Source organism: Lagenorhynchus albirostris, chromosome 16 (assembly GCF_949774975.1).
Source record: "Lagenorhynchus albirostris chromosome 16, mLagAlb1.1, whole genome shotgun sequence".
In the NCBI taxonomy this organism is placed as follows: Eukaryota; Metazoa; Chordata; class Mammalia; order Artiodactyla; family Delphinidae; genus Lagenorhynchus; species Lagenorhynchus albirostris.
The window spans coordinates 55,578,046-55,600,179 of NC_083110.1; the positions used below are offsets into that span (position 1 = coordinate 55,578,046).

The 22,134-nt window shown below is 45.9% G+C and overlaps 1 protein-coding gene across 4 annotated transcripts in view; it reads left to right on the forward strand.

Moving 5' to 3' along the window:
- The window catches only part of CNNM1 (cyclin and CBS domain divalent metal cation transport mediator 1), a 49,337-nt gene that overhangs the window by 21,564 nt on the left and 5,639 nt on the right, over positions 1-22,134 (forward strand). For 3 of the 4 annotated variants that reach the window (XM_060126281.1, XM_060126280.1, XM_060126282.1), the window contains exons 4-7: positions 2,319-2,488; positions 4,108-4,207; positions 4,559-4,606; positions 15,622-15,785. In XM_060126281.1, coding sequence (XP_059982264.1) covers positions 2,319-2,488; positions 4,108-4,207; positions 4,559-4,606; positions 15,622-15,785 — 482 coding nt within the window. The remainder of the gene's footprint in view (positions 1-2,318; positions 2,489-4,107; positions 4,208-4,558; positions 4,607-15,621; positions 15,786-22,134) is intronic. The other variant, XM_060126283.1, reaches the window with a different exon arrangement.

Here is a 22,134-nt window from a genome sequence, read left to right on the forward strand (position 1 = left end):
TTGTCTTTGAACCGTCTAACCTCATCCATGCCTAATTAATGTGCTGACCTAAAATGATCACATACATTACTAAGTTCAATATGTAATTAATCTAACATGTATTTATTGAGTATATAATGAGTGCTAGTACTGTTCCAGTTACTAAAAAGTAGAAAATTTTAAATTGGAGCTTCTAAGAGAGTTACAGATATAGAAAATAAACTTATGATTACCAAGAGGTAAGAGTGGGGAGGGATAAACTGGAAGATTGGGATTGACACATACACACTACTATATATGAAATAGATAACTAATAAGGACCTACTGAATAGCACAGGGAACTCTACTCAATACTCTGTAATGGCCTATATGGGAAAAGAATCCAAAACAGGGTAGATATATGTATATGTATAACAGATTTGCTTTGCTGTACTGCAGAAACTAACACAACATTGTAAATCAATATACTCCAATAAAAATTTTTGAAAAGTTCAGGTCATAAAGAAAATAAATAAATAAATAAACAAATACATAAAGAAATTGGAGCTTCTTTAGGGTTTTCAACATGTTATCTAGTTCTCAATACAGATTTCTTTTAATTACTGGCTGTCTGATTTCCTAGAACAAAACATGTATCTGTTAATATAATGATATACCATAATAGTGTAGTATAACATAACAATATAAATAATAATATCTATTAATATGTAAATATGATACAGTGATGCTTCTCATTATTGAGAACTTCCCACTTAAATAATTAACTGTTCCTGTTAACTTGAAATTTCATTTCATTCAACAGATACACGTCATACAAATAAGTCAGATTAAATTCTCTGTATTTCATTTGATTGCAGCATTAAAACTTTTTTAGCCATGTTTACATGGCTTACTTATCCACGTCCAACTCAGTAGTTGCGGCATGTGGGCTCAGTAGTTGTCACACACGGGCTCTAGAGCACAGGCTCAGTAGTTGTGGCGCACAGGCTTAGTTGCTCACGGCATGTGGTATCTTCCCGGACCAGGGCTCGAGCCCGTGTCCCCTGCATTGGCAGGAGGATTCTTAGCCACTGTGCCACCAGGGCAGTCCCTTTTGTTGCTTTTTGAACAACTTTATTGAGGTATAATTGATATACAAAAAAACGGTACCTATTTAATGTATACAACTTGATGAGCTTGGAGATAAGCATACACCAGGAAACCATCATCGTAATCTATGCCATAAACATATCCATCACTTCCAAGAGTTTCCTCCCACCCTCTTTATTTGTTATTATTATTTTTGCATGTGTGTGTTAACATAAGACCTACTGTCCGGGCTTCCCTGGTGGCGCAGTGGTTGAGAGTCCGCCTGCCGATGCAGGGGACACGGGCTTGTGCCCTGGTCCGGGAAGATCCCACATGCTGCGGAGCGGCTGGGCCCGTGAGCCATGGCCGCTGAGCCTGCACATCCAGAGCCTGTGCTCCGCAACGGGAGAGGCCACAACAGTGAGAGGCCCGCATACCGCATTAAAAAAAAAAAAAAAAAAAAAAAAAAAGATCTACTGTCTTAGCAAATTTTTTTTTTTAATCTTTTCCTTTTGGTAGGCGGGCCTCTCACTGTTGTGGCCTCTCCCGTTGCGGAGCACAAGCTCCGGACGCGCAGGCCCAGCGGCCATGGCTCACGGGCCCAGCCGCTCCGCAGCATGTGGGATCTTCCCGGACCGGGGCACGAACCCGCGTCCCCCGCATCGGCAGGCGGACTCTCAACCACTGCGCCACCAGGGAAGCCCTTAGCAAATTTTTAAGTATACAGGATAGTATTGCTCTTAGGCTCTCTAGGCTGAGCAGTAGATCTCTAGGATTTATTCATCTGGCATAGCCAGAACTCTGTACCCTTTGACTAATACCTCCCCATTCCCTCCTTCCCCCAGCCCATTCTCTCTGCTTCTATGAATTTTACTATTTTCGATTCATCATATAAATGGTATCGAGTAGTATTTGTGCCTGTGCCTGGCTTATGTCCCTTAGCATAACATCCTCCAGGTTCCTCCATGTTGTCACAAATGGCAGGATTTTCTTCTTTTTTAAGTTTATGTGCAGCTTTAAATAAAGTCAAGGAGAAAAACAATAACAAAACTGACATTGCCAAAATGGTGACCTGTTTCTGCTGAGGTGCCAGTGCAGGGACACACATCCCCAGAGGGCCTGAGACACATACGTGGGCTTAAGACCCCCACCCACCCAAGGGAACTGCAGGAATCCTGCTAGCTTGGTGCCCGAGAGCATGAATGGCCCTGGCTGTGCCCATCCTGACTCCTCCCAGCTGCCAATTCCTCCTGCCTCCCGGTCTCCCCTAGAAGTGGAGCCGTTTAAGTCTCTGTACCTCTCGGAGAAGATCCTGCTGCGGCTCCTGAAACATCCCAACGTGATCCAGGAGCTGAAGTGTGATGAGAAGAACAAGAAGGCCCCGGAACACTACCTGTACCAGCGCAACCGCCCTGTGGACTACTTTGTGCTACTTCTGCAGGTGAGTGGGAAAGCCACGGACCCCCCAAGGGCAAGACAGGACCTCTCTAGACTGGAGAGGAACGGCCATGCCTCCTCTGTGCCAGGTTCCAAGGCTCGGCTGGCTGCCCTGGGAGCAAGGCCAGTTGGTGTGGGTGTTTGTCCGCGACGCTCAGAGGGGACAGGTGTGACTGGCTGGCGTCCTGGAGTGGTGGGATCTTGATGGCATTTAATCTGACATCAGCGATGTTTGTGGTGGGATGCAGTGGGTACCTCCCAGCAGAGGGGTTCTGCCGCTGAATTTCCAAACCTGCTGCCCTACAGAATCGCTAACGCCTCCTTGTCTCTGCTTGGCCATGCCCGGGAATGCAACTGTGCACTGCCTCCCAAACTTCAGGCACTTCTTGTTTCAGGCCCTTCTCTCTGTTGAGCTGAAATCTCACCATCTCTGATTTCCACCCACTGGTCCTTGCTCTGCTCTCTGAAAGCATACAGAACACATCCGCTCTCTCTACCACACTTCAGCCTTTGCAGTCCCTTAATCTTCTCCTCCTTCAGAAGACTGGGAAGGGAATAAACGAGCAAATGAAAGAGGGGCAGCATCTTCCCGGTACTCACAGGAGTAGAGTCACCCTTTGCCCCGGGTGCCTGGAAAGGCCTGTAAGTAAGTGTCAGGCATGGTTCCAGCACTAGGTAGTGCTGGTGTCCTGGCCTGGCTCCACCATTAACTCCGTCCCTATTCCCTGTCTCTTTCCAACAGAATCTGGTGAACCCTAAATACAGTGATCGTCTTAAAATCTTCATTAAACTCACGTTGACTTAGAAAGGGCCTCTCTGTTACAGTTCCCCTGCAGCCTGTCTGCTCGGACTCGGTAGTGTGCCTCACACCCATCCTTCCAGATAGCCTCAATAAAATGCCCTCTCTTCTCCAGAAATGGAGTTGCATTCTTTACTGTTGGAAATGGAGAAGTGTCCTGTTACATCGTTTATATAACACAAGGAACACATAGAGTCTTATGCCTAATATAAACTTAACCATTTTCAAATAAATCTTGGAGGCGTAAAATGTAGTGGCAAGAATGTAGGTTCAGAAATTGGAAAGATCTAGCTTTAAAGTCTAACTAACCGTGACCGAGCTATTTAACCTCTCTGAGCCTCAGAAATGATTCATCTATAAACTGGGGATAAAAATAGTACAGGCTTCATAGGGTGTGGGCGGATCCATGCAGTGGATTTCAGGCCCATAGACGCACACTATATGCACAAGCTTCTCACAAAATCAGGCTTTATCTCAGCCAGACTTAGAGATGGTTTAGTCTCAGACTACACCTGTGGGGCAGTTTACAGGGTTCTGGGCTAGCTGGTGCCTGGACCCGCATCATGGAAGAGCCATTACAGTCTGCAGGGAAAGCTTGGATGTACATGACGGGATGCTGCTTTATGAGCTAAGCAAGTCATTTACTGCCAAGGCCTTCTGAAGTTGGAGTTGCTGTTTCTGAAACGTATCCAGACAGAATTCACATTTCCCTGTGATAAGATTTTAAGTCCACTTACTATCCAAGCAGAAGTGCTTAGGGTCGTAATCACTAGTAGATCTGGAAGTGCTGTCCACACCCTTAGTACACTTCCTTCTTTCTCCAGGGTAAAGTGGAGGTGGAGGTTGGTAAGGAAGGCCTTCGCTTTGAGAACGGAGCCTTTACCTACTATGGTGTCCCAGCCATCATGACCACTGCTTGCTCAGGTATTCCAGTTTCCAAGCCATAGCTTATTGGGGAAGCAGTGGGACAGTGGAGAAAATGCATCTGGGTTCAAGTTGTGACTCCCGTTACGGACCCTGAACAAGCCTTTTACCTTCCCAGGCTTTAGATGTGGAAGTACATGGTAGACTGTAACATTACCCAGTGTTAGGGATGGATAGTGGTAATTTTCAATATGAAAAGACAAGTTTATTTTACTTTTTACACTTCCACCTGATTGCCCTGTTTTTACAGGGTTGATTGGTGCTGTGGGTGGGGTGGAAGAGGGAGAATTCCTTTAAGAAGGTGTGTTTTCTGAATTGCCTCTGAAACACACTGCATCCTTCTGTCCTTAGATAACGATGTGCGGAAGGTTGGAAGTCTGGCTGGATCCTCTGTCCTTCGTATGTATCTCTCAAACCCCTCCCTCATCCTCCCTGCTGTGGTCCTGCCTCAGCCCACTCTGGGGACCTGGACCGAGCACTCTCAGCCTGGGCTAGGGCTAACACAAATGCTGGCAGCCTCTTTGTATGCTCTGCCAGGAACACTGCTTTCTGCCAGGTACCCACGGACCACAGGGGGCTTAGTTTCTGCGTGTCTGGAATGTTTTCTGCTGCTTCTCTGCTCACGTGCAAATGACGAATGACGGGGGAGGGAGGTTGTGAGGGGAGGCCCCATTTATTGTCACCTGCCAGGGAATGCAGGCAGGTGGTTTGTGTGCTCTGGTGGAGGTTCAGCCTTTCCTTCGCTGCTGTGATAATTCACCCACTGTCCTTTACTTGCAAACCCTAATACGCTATTATTGTGTCTGTGGCGGTTAGTGAGAAGTGACTGCAAGATCTTAGGACGTAAGTCCCAGGCTGGTGCGTATGTTGCTTAGCTGCTTCTCTTTCCTCATTTACCACATCTCAGCTGGTGGAGAAGTGTCTGCAGCTGGCCGTGCATGCTGGTGGGGGCTGGCACGGGGCTGCTGGCGGGTGTCTTCTGTGCCTTCTGTGCTCTACCTTCTCTCTGTTTCCTGCATAAGTTATTGCACTTGTGCTTAGGGAGCATGGCATTTATTGTGATATAAGTGTGATCCAGAAAGCATTATTTCTCTAGATTTCTCTTTGATTCACCAGTCTGAATTTTGCATTGCTTTCAGCTCTTAGTGTTTATGGTGGCCATTTTAATGCCAAAGGGGTGTTTTTTCTCATCATAAGAAAGATTTTACATAGTGCTTTTTACTGGGATTTATCAGAGGGACCCAAAGCTTGATATCACAATCCGTGGCACATGAAAAGTAGATACCATTTTAACACAGAGAAACTAAAGAAATGACTTGCTCCAAATCACCCAGCAAGTTGGTGATTTACCTAGATGCATTCCGGTGTCCTGACTAGTTCACACAGCACAATGAAATAGAGATTTTAAATCCATCATGTTCCAGAATGTAATTTCTATGTGGAAATATTGGAACAATTTGCAGTGTAACTTCACATCCTAGCCCAGCAGATGTCTGAAATGAAGTTGAAGTAGCTGCCCACACCCAAGGGGTGGTCCAAGATGAGTTGAAGGAGAGCTGTAAAATAAAACATCCTCGTACATTATTATACTTATATAAACCAACAAATCTCAATTAAGGTTGATGAAGGAAGTGTCAGTTCTTAGAACAAGAAATCTAGATGGGAGAGGGATGGTCTAAAGGACCTGGTAAACCTTGGTTCTCTAAAGGAGATTTCCACCATCCATCACACTGGGGATTGCTCATGGTAGAGTAACTCTTGGGATATGAAATGTTACCTAGACATGTTGGCCTTATTCTGGCTCTTCCATAAGACCAAAAGATGTGGGAACTCTAGGGGAAAAGAAAAGAGCTACCTAAAGCTCCCAAGCCCATCTGATTTAGATGACTTTCTTTCTTTTAAAAAAAAGTTTTTTAAGTAGTAAGAAGATGTTATCTGGTTTCCTCCTTTCCTTCCTTCCTGTCTCTAGTTCTTTCTATCAAAATCCTTCCATTTTATGTGTGAGACACAGTAAATTTGCAACACTAATCTCTCCTTCAAAACTGGTTAACTAAAAAGAAATATTAACCTCTCTTTCCCTCCCCACACTTCTGAGCATCTTTATCAATCTTCAGAAGGAAAACGAAATTAAATTAGCCTGTAGGGGTATGGAGACATTTTCCATCCTCCCCGCCAAGCCCTCCTTACCTAATACAGCAAAGCGTGAAGAACTCCAAAGATCACCACCCCACCCCCTGCCCCCCCTTGTTCCAGGTCCACCCTCAGCCCAGGTCCAGCCACCCAGCATCTTTCACTGGCCAAGGACCTCACCTGTAGGTTGAGGAAGAGCTTAAGCTGAGCCACAAGGCAGTAAACTCTTGTAGGGTCTCAGTCCACCAAACTACCCCTGTCCTTGATGCCAGCCTAGAGCTTTGTCAGCCTTGAGGGTAATAAAGGAGACAATGAGTTTGCCAGAACACTGGCCCTGTGACCAATGCCTCACAGTTGATCTCGAGGTTACAAGTAAGTCCCTCTGGTTTTCCTGTGCAGGGCAAAGGGAACGCAGTCAGCACTATCTCCTTTGTCTTGGTTCTGATTGCCAGGGAACCCAGGAGGACCGTGGTGAGCCTGGCACTCTGGAGGAACGGGGCCTGAGCTCAGCGTGACCAGAACAGATGCCCACAGTGGTGTGCAATTGGAGAGAGAACAAGTCTCCTATCTGCTTGGCTGGGTATACATGTAATTTGTGGCCCAGAAGTGCTAGGATTCTTCTTGAGACAATGGGGTTTCTTATTCCAGTGTGTCTCGTGACACTAGGGGCCTGTTAAAATATTCTTTGACAAAGAATATGATTATTTGACAAAGCAAATGATTATCAGGTAGGTATAAGGCTTTCCCCTCCCCACTCCTTTGTACTATTAGATAATTTCAGGCAAGTCATCGGGCTCAGCAGCTAAGACTATGGAAGCCACCTATTTCAGTGTGCTGTCACCTGCACTCTGACTTTATCTAGCTCCTTGGAAGAGACTCTGGGAATGACCAGATAAGAGAGATGAAAACAGGTTCCTATGCAGAAACACTACTTGATCAGGGTCAAGGTCGGGAAGGGACTGGAGTACTGCTACACACTCCACCCCACCCAGGCCCCAAGCGATAGCCAGCACCATTTCAGACTCTGTGGGGAAAGAGAAGGAAAAGGGGATAGGAAGAGAGGTGGTTTGGAGCACTTGTACTTGCAAAGAAATGACTGATTTAGTTTATCAAGTTGATTTACATTAAGATTGCGAGAAATGCTGCCCTTCCTGTGTCCCAAGGCTCTAGCCACGCACAGTTTCTCCCCCAGCACTGTGACCACAGAGGGAGCTCCTAGGAGTCTGAGGCAGGAGACAGCTTCCTCGAGGATGCCCCTAGTAGGAGCATGCACTTGCTTTCACCCCTCCCACAGGTGAGCTGGAGACCTGAGGCAGCTGGGAGAGCCTGGCGGGAATACAGTGCTGGGCTCCCAGCACATTTGCTGGCTCCAAAAGGCGCCTCAGACAGAACACTGCCCACACACACTCTCTGCTGGGGCACCGCCTGTTCTTGTCATTGGCGGGTCTGATCCCCTCAGAAATTATTGTGCATCTTTTTGGAAGACCTTCAGCAAAGTCTATTTTATTTTCTTCTTTCTGGAGAGTGACTTTGTGAGAGGATGCAATTTTCATGTTTCCAGAGGCAAGATTCACTTTGGCAGAGAAATGTGATGTTGTGAAGATCCGGGAACAGACTGTCTCACACGCTTTGCTCTTTGTCTCTCTCCTTTTATGTTTATCTTCCCTTACGCAACTCACAAATCCTTGACTCTTTAGTGCCCATCTCTGTGTCTCGTACCTTCGTCTTCAGCAGAGGGGACTCTCTGGCAGGCTCCCCAGGTAAACATGCATGGGGTCTCGATCTCCATAGATCCATGGGGTTTGCAAGAGGCCTTTGGTCTCTGTCACTGTCCCAGACTAGACTAGTCCCAGACTAGTCACTAGACTCCGAACTAGTCTCTCCCAGGACCAAGGCACAGCACGTTGCACGGCTAACACTCACTTGTACTCACTGACCAGGCATTGCTGGTTCAATGGTGTCACATGTGAACCTAGCCCCGAAGGATATATCTGTGTACGTAGATGGAGAAATGGTGGGGTGAGGAATGGTGTGAATTTTTCCTTATCATTTGTCTGACTGCAGAATGGAGGGATAAGGGGTGCAGCAGAAGAAAAATAGGAAGAAACAATGAAAGACTATGCTTTATTCCTATTTTTCCTCCATCTTTTCTTCTATGTGGTCTCTGCCTTTAGCTAACCCACTAACCCCTCCTTATCTTTCTAGTAATGTTACTGTGTAGTGACCATACTCCCTCTAGCTCTGCTCATACAAAGGATGCTATATGTAAAATTTTCAAAACAACTTTTCATCAGGCTTAACCTCTCTTGTTAATTAAAAAAAAGTTACTGGATTTTTTTTTTAATCAGGTAAAGTAGCTCCTCACAGAGCCACACAGTAACTCAAGGATTGAGTAGAATGTAATAAATCTGAACAATCAGTTAAGTGTTTATATTGTTTTCATCCCTAGATGTTGATCTCTTAGGGTCATGGAGCAAGTAATGACCAAACTAAGAATTTGTTTCTTAAGTTACCTTGAAGTGAAAGCACAGCTCAATTTCCCATACCCTCTCCATCTGTCTCCCTTATCCCAATGCTTTGGCGATGATTCTGAGGCCCCACCGTAGCCTCAGGCATCAGGAATCCAGTTATGTTTCACTGTCTGTATAGTAGACCCTCAACATTCAAAAGGCTCTGTTCTGGGACCTCAAACCCCCAAATTTGCAACTTCAGAACTACTTATGTTGATCTCTACTTTCTCACAAATCACATTTTTCCATCAAAAACCATCTGGTTCCCATGTTTATCTGGACGAGACGACTTAATCACCTTCTCAAATTTCACCAAAGTTTTCTCTCTTACTTAGTGGAGGTTTTCCACCAAGAAATAAATTTTTTTCTTGCTTTGTGAGAGCTCATGCCTTCATGATGACTACAGGAGTACTGTCAATGGGAGATGCCAGTCTGGTACCCTCCCCAGCTAAGTGGTCACCCCCACATGCCCATAAAATTAGAAATGACCACATCATGGACCTTCAAGATCCTTCCAATGTGAGGAATCTTGGTGAATGAAGAACGTGCTAGGAAGCTTCAGCAGAAAGGAAAGATGGACATTTTTAAAAGATTTTCAACGAAAAGGATCAAAGCATTAAAAAAAAGAAAAGAATGACAGCATGAGAGCAGGAGTTATTTTTTTTAAAATTAACCCTTAGTTAACCAGACAACCTAGTTAATTATAACTTCCTACTTATGAAGGTTAGTTCTAGTTCATCGGTATTTATTATGAAAATTAAGGTGACTCATTTCTGCTGTGCAGTCCCCCTATAGGAGGTACTGAGTCTTCCGATCCAACTCTGGCTGGTGCCATGTGCTCCTGAGAGCTCTTTTAACCTTCCCCCCACTTTTCCATGACTGTGTGTGTTCAACCCAATAGGAAGCAGGGGAGGGCAAGGCCAGCTTATTCCCACCCTTGGTTTAACTCTGCAGAGTGAAGCAGTGATGGGCACAGCAGGAGAAAATGAGAGATGGGAACGTTCTGCTTCTCCTTCGGCTCTTTTCTTCCCACCATCTTCTGTCTCACCTCTTTCTGTAGCCAACTGCCAAGCTTTCCTAGCGACCGGGTGACATCCCCAGGACCTATAATTTGGTATTTCCCAGTAGCTCTTGCTTCTGTTCCATATCAGCAGAAGAAGCCTCAGTCATTGGATTTTTATGGAAAGCAGTTCTGGGCACACTCTGGTCCCATACTTGATTTATGATCCAGATACATTAATTTACGTATATTATGTCTTACCCCCATCTTAGATAAACCCTGGAAGTTAGGAATTATTGCTGGGCAACAATACGTAAGGAAGCAGCTCTGAGAAATTAAGCCGTTGGGTCACTGTCAAAGGTGTAGTAAGAAGGTAGAAGGATGCGGACTGGTGTCCAAGTCTCTGAGGTCCTGTTCTAGGCCGGGACCTTGCTGCCCTTCTGAACGTGGGCGTGTTGTGCCCTCTAGAGGCTTGTTTGCATTTTGAAAACAGCTGTGCTAATGAACTAAGGTGCTCCCTCTGGGTTGAGCCCGGTGGTCCCTACACCAAATATTGCCACCATTACCCATAGGCAGTTTCCTTCTATTTGAGCCTTATTTGAAATAAGGAGAGCAGAGTGGTGTGTGGATTACCTCCAGAGTGTGGTGTAATTAGCCAGATTTGCAGGTGCTTTCATTTAAAAACAAAACTGCTGAGAGTACACGGCCCCACTGCAGATCTCCCCAGATTCATCCCTTTTTTCTTCTCCCAGTGGTGGAGATGATTCCAAGTTCCCCATGACAGTCCTTCCACAAAAGCACAAAGGCAGGAGAGAGGTCGCAAGCAAGGGTCCTTTTACAATGCCCAGTTGTCCATCTGTAATGTAGTCTGAGATCAGTGAGGTTAGATTTTCCCCAGAATGTAAAGGGAGTACCTAAAAATAATCTTTTTACTTTGTGAAATGTGGTAAGTGGAAGTATTCCTTTGGGTCGGCTCTTGCATAGTAAACATTTGGGAACCATTAAAGCTCCATGTAACGTGAGTGAGTTCATCTGGACTCCTAACTTGGGCTGATTTGCAGGGTTCACATTGTAGCTTTGACAGAGAGCTTTTGGCATTTGGTTGTCTGATGTTGAATATTACCCCAGAATGATGAATTTTAATAATCCTAGTTTGTAATCCTGTAAGCCTATGTAATTAAATTCCCCCATCCAGTTTAGAGAACACAGATGCCCCGTGGCACAGTGACAATGACCAGAGTGAGCTATTCCTCCGCATCCCTCACTGATGCTTTGAAAGATGTAAGCGAGCAGCTGCTGAGCCCTACCTCCTCTCAAATCCCCAGACTGAAAAGGGGAGTGGGATGTTCTTCTGTGTGGTGGGTCCTGCCCCTGGGATAGAGTTGCGAAAACTCTCCAGACACAGGTGTCATGAGTAAAGCAGAACTGTGCATAGGTTTTCAGGGCCCCTGCCCAGCAGTGCAGAATGAGGGGAGATTCCATCCAGTCCTAATTGCAGTTTAAAATCCTCTTCCTCCCCTTCTCCCACCCCGACCCAATTTTACCCCGGTGTCTTCTCCACCCAACCTCAGTAACTCCAACTTGCCATCCAGGACAGATATCTCTTGCAGACTGACCATGTGAAGTCTGCAGGAATGAGGTCTTCCACACTTCTCCACAGCACTTGGGGGTCTAGAGCAGGAAACCCTGCCCTCCGCCAGGGTTGCCCTCCTGCCAGTCTCTCCAGGGCCAGCTTGAGGGTATGATGTAAGAGCACAAGTGGACAAGGGATATGTCGGAAGCTTGGCCTGGGCCCTGTTGAGGGGTCCTGTGGTCAGTTTCATGCTCATCTGTCGCCTCTTAGACCTCTTTGCACTGTGCTTAGGATTCTCCTTCTCTCTTCACTCCCCCAAGCTGTGCCTCTGTGCTCTTAGGAAATGCCAGGGGGAATTATACAACTTGAAGTAGTTTGCCATGCTGCTGGGACACTCGTCTGTTACTGATTTCTTCTCTTTTTTTTTATTAAGAGTATTTCCATTTCCCTTGCTCAGGAACCTCTTGAGTGTATGTGCACAATTACCAAAATGCCAAGTCATCAGCATCCTACCTGTTGAGGAATGTAAGGCTCTGGGACACAAAAACATTGATCTTGCACAACATTCAGATGAGCTGGGACTTTCTTTGTCATGAAATGAGGATTCCTTTGTCATTTAAAAATTGATTTTATATACTCGACCTTTGTAAGACAGTTGTATCTTCTGGTGTTGGGAATCCTTTGGGATTTTATGAATAAAGCTTCAATAGCATTGTTTTTATTTTAAAAAAGACATGTTTTTCCTCCCAGCACAACAGTGATGTCGCTTGTGTTTGACATGTGGGTCCTTGTGAGTGACAGCAGGGTGACATGCTTGTGCTGGGTGCCAGTGAAGATGAGAGCTTTGGGGAGATCAGGGATGAAGCTGTTTCCTCTGTTTCCAACAGGGAGTAGAAGTGATTCAGGCAGAAGTTGTTAAGCAGATACAATAGGGTTGTGGTTCCCTATCAGCCTCCCTGACCCTATCTTGAATTATGACATAAGGGATGAGGATGTAGAACAGCAGATGTGGGGTATGTGAAGCACGTGTCCCACCAGGCAAGGTGGAGGATTATCAAGGAGCAGTGGTCATTCCTCAGGGTAAATGAAACCACAAACGCCTGCCCACACTCTCTCTCTTCGTTCCAAACTGAGTTGAAGATAAAACCCACCAGATCAAGGTGTGATTTCCAGACTCTGCTCACACCAAAGAAGCTGCACTCCTGCAGGAGTGCCTGCCCCCCTTTCCCACAACCAACAGCCCTGAGGAAACACCACCGACTTACTTAGTCAGTCACCGCCTCAGAACAGCCACAGTGGGCCTAGGCAAGCCAGACCTCATCGGTTTGTTTTCAAGGGATCAGGACCAGACGTGAAATGGGTATTTCTCTGCCCAATGTTACTGCTGTTTACAGTCACCTTGGTGTTTCACTCTGTTCTCCGTGGCACCGTCACTGTCCCTCTCGGCCCCTGGTCACTCTGGTGTCACCCAGCGGATAAGTAGGAGACCTGACTCCAGGACCCCCCGTTTCACATGCTCTTATTAAACAGACAGACAGACAGACAGAAGGTCTTGATGCTCGCTGCGGCCTCTTCCTCAAGTTATGGGCCAAGGCCTGAGGCTTCTTGGTGCCCTTGGAGTCTCACTGCGCACTATTTAACACTCCAGTGCATTTCTGGAGTGTTCTTCTATCCACCCCTCACTTCAAGAAGTCAGCTTCCCTAAAATGACTTAGGTTGCAGGGGGAAAGCCTTCTGATTCCAGGGTGATTGAGAGCCCTGAAACCTTTTTAAAACAAAATTTAGATTCTAAATACAAACTCCTTCAGGGATTCTTAGGTGCTGATTTGTTCATTCCGTACATTTTTATTGAGTGCCTACTCTGGGCCAGGCACTGTGCTAGCTACCAGATGTACAACAATGACCAGAAAAGACAAGGTCTTTGCCCTCATAGAATTTATCATTGAACTGAGTAGACATTACAAATAAATACAAACATGTAATTAAGTAAAACTTGTGAAAAGTGCTTTAAAGAGATGAACAGGCGACAGTGATAGAGGAAAATAGGGGTAATCTTCTTAGGGTGGCCAGACCAGGTCTTCAGAGAAGGCGGTGTTTCAGCTGAGACCTAATGACTGAGAAGTGAGAGCAGGGGTGGGAATGGTGCTAAAATGGGGGGAGGGGGAGCAGGGGAAATGGCATCTGCTGAGGTGGGTATGCTTACATGGTTGAGGATCCCCAAGGTGGCCAGTAAGCTAGAGCAGAACAAGCAGGCGAGGAGAGGGAGCCCCAAGATGAGATCAGACAGGAAAGCAGGGCTCAAGTCATAGGGGGTTTAGGGGTCACAGCAAGGAGTATGGATTTTATTGAGATTCAACAGGAAGCTGATTTGTGTTTTTAAAATGTGCTTTTGACAGCTGAGGTGAGAACAGATTATGAGATTATAACTGGGGAGGCCAGGCTGTGGTTCAGGCGAGGGTGATGGTAACTGGGACTTGAGTGGAGACAGAGGTAGGGGCAGATGAGTTTATTATGTCGGGGAAGTGGAGACTTGATGTGGGGCTGACAGATTGGCGGGAGTCACGGGAGACTCCCAGGTTTCTGGTTTAAGTAACAGCATGTATGTGAATGACACTGAGAAGGAGAAAACTGGAGGTGGAACCCTTAATTCTATAATCTGATCAAGGCAGTGATTATTCTGGTTCTAATGAGAAAATGATTCAACCTATGGTCATTTTAGTCTTTCCACTACTACATGGTTTGCCAGACAACAATAACAGCCTGGCAGCTAAACACATCGACAGACCTTCAGAAGTCACTCCAAATAGATGCTAATCATTTTGATGGATGGCAGCATTATCTTAAGAGACAGAATTAAATTCCCAAGGTTCTTCCCTGAAAGAACCAAGGAGCAGAATCTCTGAGGAATCAGACTCTTCATTGGAGCACCTGAACTGAATCTGTGTTAGTTAGGAGAGGCTGACAGCCTCCCATTTCTCTTTTTTGGGAAGAAATGAAGAGTGGCGTCAGTTGGGAAGCAGAGGGGTGGGAGGGGCTTTGCGGTCTCTCATTCAGGGTTATTCTGTGGTGGAGATAATGCTAGGGTCACCTTAAGAACCTCTCTTCTCTTCTGTTGATCCTGGGAGGGTAGTTCACACAGTCCATTTTGAAACCAAGTGATGTGGTCTTAATTGAACTTTCCCAAGAAGTGGTTCTTGAAAATGGAAAAAGAAGCCGGCTCTGAACATTTAAGAGGCCTTTGACAGAAGGCCTGGAGGGTTATTCCAGCCTCCGGCCTTTGAGCCTAGAAAGAGCCCTGCCCTAGACCCACCCTTTAGGGGGCCTCTCTTTGGCCCTCCTCAGCTCCACGCCTCTCTGTGGGGTGAGTAGTTCACAGAGCCAAAGGGATGTACCACCCAGAGCTGTGTTCTTCCTTCTAGACCACGTTTCAGGTATGGAATTCCCCACCCAAACAGCTCTGGGAGACGGGGCCAGAAAGCCCTAGGGCAGAGCTGGTTCTCCCCCTACAGCCCATTCTCCAGCACAAAACTCTTAAGGAGCCTTATCTGGCCTGCTAGGTTTTTAAGAAGTTATATTTGTCAAAGACAAGGATAGAACATATTTTAACAGTTTATTGACATGATTTAAATATCTATCCACATGGTTTATGGGCCTCCACTTGTCCCCGGCCCTGCCAGTGTTGGGGCCTGCGTCATCCCCTCACCATGGTGAGGGCTGCTTACCTGTTCTGCGACAGGTGGTTTTTAGGGCAAACCTAAGGCCTCAGCCTTCCTAAAAGAAGGTTTGTGAATGGAGTTTATATAAAAGAACTCACCCCAATAGAGGGTCTCATGGTCTGGGGTAGCAACCCACACTCATAGAAGGGTCCTTATCTCCTGCACATACCCCAGAACGGAGAAAGGCAGCGGCCCACCCAGCTTCCCGCTTCTAGAGGTTGTGGGGAGCAGGAACCTGAGCTGAGTGGGGCCACGAGGCCTTAGGCATTTGATCCTCATAAATGGAGCAGCCAGGCATTTTCCTGGGCTCTGATGGGAGGGGAGAGGGCCCAGTCCACCACCCGGTGTTGCCATCACCTAAACATACTGGGAGACCTCGGTAAACGACACCCCTTTCTCTCTCTCCCTCTTTCTGTTCCCCTCTCCTTCCTCCCCACCCCTCCCTCCTTGCCTTTCCTCCCTCTCCTCTCTCTCACCCTCTGCAGTAAACCGGTCCCCTTCCCGCTGCAGCGGGTTGAACCGCTCCGAGTCTCCGAGCCGTGAGCGCAGCGACTTTGGGGGAAGCAACACCCAGCTGTGCAGTAGCAGCAACAACCTCTACACACCCGACTACTCAGTCCACATCCTCAGCGACGTGCAGTTTGTGAAGGTAGCTCCGCAGGGAGGGCTGTCCCCTCACTCCCAGCCAGCAGCATCCTGTTCCCCCTGTTCCAAGATAATGCTGCGTGGCAATTGCTCCCTGGCTTTCTAAAGGCCCTGGTTTCGGTTAGCTTTATTCTGTTCATTATTTGTCACCGTTATTGTCCCTTTGTTCGTTTGAACCATGATTGTTCATTAAGATCTCCTGATCCCCATTTTTCATTGTGGAGAAACTGAGGCACGAAGCGATAGGGAATTAGCTTGCCCGAGACAAGCTGCCGGCAGAACTGTTTCCTTTGGATGCCCGCCATTGGCACCAGGTTGATTTTATTTATTCAAGATAAATCTGCAGGTGATTAATAAACCAAGGGTATAGAAGAAACCATGCTATGATTTTACATGTGGATAAGATTTTACGTGTTAATATTTAAAGTCTAAAACACAATTCAGCCTGTAAATATTATTATACCCCCTTGCTGTCACTGAGCTATTTGAAGAGAGCCGCTTTGCAAGTGCAGTAGAGAGAGGCAGCGGTGCTTATCGCCTTGTAATTAAGGAGAGCTGTTTCTTCATACCCCTCATTGAGATTGGTATTGGACAGAAACATTCTAAGATTCCCTCCTTTCTCTTGCTTTGATAGGTTTTGTTTGTTTTGTTTGCTAGCATTCCACAAACCATTACACACTTGGCCTGAGATCAGAAGGGAACCCATTTACCCGAGTCCAACGAAACACCCAATGCACTCACTTGGTAACAGTCATCCCAGTTGCAGGCCGGGTGAGAGGTGTACGGAAATCACAAAGGTGGGAGGAGGTCCTTTCCTTCTGTTCAGAACACTGACCCTGATTATTTGAGGGTGGTGTGTGCTGGCTGGCTGTCTATGTTCCAGAACTCTGCAAACACCCTGAACTAAAACTCAAGAGCGTTGAGAAAAGTAACCGTGGAGAAGAGGGGTCACTCCTGGGGGGTGGGCTGGGACAATGACTGTTGGTGGGGTGCTGTGTGCCATGCACTTTAAGTCCTCAAACGAATTTCCCACTGAGTCCTACAACCACCTTAACAGGTAGGTACTGTGTCATCCCCACTTTATAGACGACGTGGGAGCTTGAGGAGTATAAGGTCTCGTGACTGGGACGTGGCACAGCCAAACTTCAGATTGAGTCTGTCTGTCTCCAGAGTCCAAGCCTTCAAGTCCTTGGGCTTTGGGGAGAGTTTAGAGAAATCAGAGCTGACAGAGCCCGGGAGAAGGGCTTTAGGCACTAACCCAACAACACGCACGGTGTGTATGACTGTGGACACTTACTAGTCTATCGTCACAGTGAGAATGAACCTCAGAAAACCGCAGCCCACGATTCTCCTCCCTCTTGCTTCCAGCCCTGAAGCCCTCTCATTGCAGACCTTCCTCAGAAGTGGAGGTAGGAAAAAATGGGAGAAGAGAAATTCTGCTCTAACTAACTCTTAGTGGTTTGTAGTACTGGGCGTATGGTTTGTGGGAAAAGAAACTGAATGTCGCTATATGAGGCAGTGGTTCAACAGGTATTTACTGACTACCTGCTCGTGCTTGGCACTGAATAGGCATCAGCGAGATACCATGGTGAACAAGACAGCAAGCTCCTACCTTAGAGCTTCCATGCTCCTAGGGGGAGAAAGATGATAAACAAGTAACTACCTAAATAACCTAGGTAATCTAGGGGAGTGATGAAGGCTATGAAGGAAATAAACTGGATCATGGGATAAACAGTGATTGGGCAGAGTTGGCAAGGAAGCTGCTTTAGAAATGGTTGTCAGAGCAGCCTGAGAGAGCAGGTCTCTTTTGTTGAGACCTGGAAGGGGATGTGGAGAGAATGTTCAAGATAGAAACAACAGAGGCAGGAAAGAGCTTGGTGGCCCAAGGACGATCTTTGTTCTGGCGCGTTATGTGCAAAGACGAGGCCGATGTGAGTTGGGGATGGAGTGCTGGCAGCAATGTTGCCTGGCATCTTTAGGCCAGAGTATGGTGTCTGGATTCTGTTTTAAGTGCATTGGGAATTTTTGTTAAGTTTGCTTCTCGGGTCTTTCCATTTGTCTTAGTCCGTTTGTGCTGCTATAACAATTACCATCAACTGGGTGGCTTAAACCGCAAACATTTATTTCTCGCAGTTCTGGAGGCTGGATCTCCAAGTTCAAGGTGCTGGCAGATCCAGGTGGTGTCTCGTCTAGTGAGAACCCACTTCTTGGTTTGAAAATGGTTGTTTTCTCTTTGTATCCTCATATGGCGGGGAGGAGAGAGAGAAGAAGGCTCTCTTCTTTTTTTTTTTTTTTTTTTTGCGGTATGCGGGCCTCCCACCGCTGTGGCCTCTCCCATCACGGAGCACAGGCTCCGGACGCGCAGGCTCAGCAGCCATGGCCCACGGGCCCAGCCGCCCCGCGGCACGTGGGATCCTCCCGGACCGGGGCACGAACCCGCGTCCCCTGCATCAGCAGGCAGACTCCCAACCACTGCGCCACCAGGGAAGCCCAAAGGCTCTCTTCTTATAAGGACACTAATCCCATTCATGAAGTCTCCCCCTCCTCATGACCTAATTATCCCCACCTCCTAATGCCATCACCTTGGGGGTTAGGGTTTCAGCATATGAATTTTGGAGGGGACACAAACATTCAGTCCATAACACCATTTATATCTTAAGTTGAGAAAATCCATATGAGGCTTTGGGGAGAAAAGTGAATGAGATTTTGAGGAGTGGTGTTTAATGAGCCCAGAGTTTTCTGAAACACCTCTGGGCATCGACTGGAGAGCGCTTTCAGGAGATGGATCTGGCAACTCCTCCAAGAGGAATGTGTTAGGATGAATACCTGACACTAAGACTGTAAGGATTTTCCTAAAACTTACAGTTGATCTCATATATCCACCCCTAAAACATAAGGAAAGGGAACATTCTATAAATAACAAGGAGCATAAAAGGGAAGTCTCTTTCCTGACGTGAGCCAGTGAGGTGTTGAGAACTCCAAATCTGAGGTCAATTCTCAGGTGCAGGTGTCGTCCTTTTTCTCAGGCCAGAGGACCTTGCTGTGACTAGGGCAGCTGAGCATCACAGCACATGGTCCGTTTTTCTACCTAGATATTTTGAAATTGAGAGGACTCCATGTCAAAAGTAGAAGTTGAGGGGAGGACAGAAACAGTTAAAGCATAATTCAGAAACCTCTTTCAACTTGTGGCTCTAGTCTCTTAAAAACTTCAGTTGCAATGGCTTGTTCTACGGAAGGGGACATTGTGAGTTCAAGCTCTTGTTTAACACAAGGGTTTGATTTTCTCTTTTTTTTGTTTGTTTGTTTTTTTAAATGTTGAGCCTTCTTTTAATTTATTTATTTTTATTTTTGACTGTGTTGGGTCTTCGTTTCTATGCAAGGGCTTTCTCTAGTTGTGGCAAGCGGGGGCCACTCTTCATTGCGGTGTGCGGGCCTCTCACTGTCGTGGCCTCTCTTGTTGTGGAGCACAGGCTCCAGACGCGCAGGCTCAGTAGTTGTGGCTCACGGGCCTAGTTGCTCCGCAGCATGTGGGATCTTCCCAGACCAGGGCTCGGACCCGTGTTCCCGGCATTAGCAGGCAGATTCTCAACCACTGCGCCACCAGGGAAGCCCGCTTTTGTTTTTTAATGTAAGTTATCAACAAGATGATACAGTAAACTGACGCTGAGATTTTTTTCCTCCTGACTGAATGGACTTTCAGGGCCATGTTCAGGCTGCTCTTTTACTCACCTCCTCAAACCCGCCTTTTTCTAACATTTAGAGAGTTTTTGAGGAAGCTCAAGGGGTGATTTCACTGGCCAAAGCCCCTGTGACTGTCTGCAAGGGCTTTTCCTGTCCAACAGACTAAGTTCTAGAACTGTTCATTAAGTCCAGTAGTAATTTGAGTTCAAGATAAAATTAGAAAGAAAGGTGTATCCAGTGAGTATCTGGGAAAGGTATTAAAGCCATGATTAATAGTAGTTAATAAGTTATGAAGGTACCAAAGAATCCTTATGAATTTTTTAAATGTATTCTGTAAGTATCATTTTTAAATTAAGAATATTTGGCAGATGTCGTATAGACAGAATTGTGTAACCATGGCCAAGATGCCCCATCACCATCTGGCGGCAGAATCTCTAAATTGCAGAATCGTGTTTTGAGGGATGAATAAACCACCTGAAAGTTGAAAATGTAAACGGAACATCATAAAATGATTGGAAACATCACACTGGCTGAAAGGTTAACTTCTGGACACATCGACTGCTAAGTCAAAATGTCCCAAAGGGTACCCTTAACTCCTATTAGTTTCAAGAGAAACAGGTCTCCATTTCCTATGTAATTTAGAGGATGCTTGAGTTCTTAACTGGCCAGAGTATAAGGCAACTTTAACTCAAGCTATTGTGAAGAAATGGTTGTAGCTACAGCAATGAAAAAAGAATAAGAACATATTGTCTTTGGAACAGTGGTTAGATTCCCTCAATGCCAATCAGTAAGTATTTGTTGAGCACTAAGGCTGGTTCTAGGCACCATGACCAATACTCAAGAAATACAGTTGGGGAGAAGAAACATAAGTCAAATGACAGTAACCAATGCAGGGTAGTATCTAATTGATTACAAAATCGTATGGCACTTTATTTTAAGCACTAATTTGTCTAGAGAATATACTGTACCTTTAAGAATTAGGAAAGAATAAGAGGAGAGTGAAGGCAATGCCAAGAGCGAGGAGTGGGGAACACTGATAAATAGGGGTATGGAAGGCAAGCGAACATGGCACATTCAAGGAATGTGAAAGAGGAGCTAAGCTGGACCAGTGGTTCTGACTGGCAAGCAGTGGGACTCTATGGCCATGCAAGGCTGTATTATCAAAACTGGGCAGAGCCGTTTAGTTGATCTGCTGGACCATCACTGTCCGATACAGTAGCCAGTTGCCACATGTGACTGTTGAGCGCATGAAATGTGGCTCATCCAAATTGATGTTTGGTAAAATGTAAAATAATGGTTTGGCCAAAAAGTTCATTCGTTTAGTGAAGACGTTGTTCAATAAAGTTCTCCGTGAAAATGAAAAATGTGTCTTTTAGTCTCACTTAAAACCAAACAAACTTTTTGGCCAACCCAATACATATTGAATTCCAAAGACTTGGTACAAAGATGAATGTAAGATTCCTTATTAATTATTTTATATTGGTGACATGTTGAAGTGATTTTGGATACATTGGGTCAAATGAAATATATGTATTATTAAAATTAATTTCACATGTTTGTTTTTACCTTTTAAAAATGTGACAACTAGAGAATTTTAATTTACCTATGTGACTCACATTATTTTTCTCTTGGACAGTACTGTAGTACGTAGAAAAGGCTTCATAGGTGAACAAGGGGAGGGAACTGACAAAAAGTGATGCTTGAATCTAGAAGTGCAGCTGGGGAGATTCCCTGAATACATTTCCAGAGAGGTCTCTTCTCAAATTTCTTTCAAGGTGACACATTGACATGGTATTTGTGATATTTTTTTTAGCCTAAAAAGAGGAAGCAGTGTGAAAGCAAGGCTGTGAGATGCCTAGAGCGGGTAACCAATGGGCAGTGCCTTTGTCTTGAATAGGCAGTGTGTTTCACACCATATTTTCTAGGCGAAGGGTCTTCTTTAACTAAACTGGAAGCCAAATCTAAACTAACTAGTTAAAAGAACCCAAACAATAATATCAAGTGCTTTGTTGGGCTTATGAAGTGTCATTTAGGAAATTTTCCTGTTCAAGCCAGGAGAACCTGCAAGACTCCAAAGAAAGCTTCACCTTTAGACACCCATGGGCACATTAGAAAATTGAGTTTTGATGATAACCTTGGCTCAGACCATGTGCCAGCTTCTCTTCAGTCATCTGATGCCTATGGACCCCCAAAAAACAGCAGTTTTGGGGGGACCTCCCATAAAGTTTTGTGAAAGGCAGCCTCCGCGGGCATGTGAAAAGCAGCCTAATGCAGCCAGGTGTGTTTGCAGTGTACAGAGCTGAGCTCAGATGATTTCCCCTGGAGAGCAAGAGTAAAGGCCCTTTAAAGTGAAATGCCCACATTGCAAGGGGTGCCATTATCAGACCCTGGAGTTTCCCCTCTGAGAACTTGGAGTTCCCACTTCCATCTTCCATCTCCCTGGCCCCAAAGAATGAATAGCACTTTCCCAGGCAGAACACACATTACATGGGTGGGACTCTGAAGGCTTGCTAACTGTCAAACCTTAGGCAAGTCCCCCATCTTTCTGGACCTCATTTTCTTATTTGTAAAATGGGCATCACGAGACCTCTCATGCCTACCCCATGCAGTCCTTGTGACCAAAGGAGACAACACATTCCTAAGTGCTCTGTGAGCCATAATGCACTGTATGG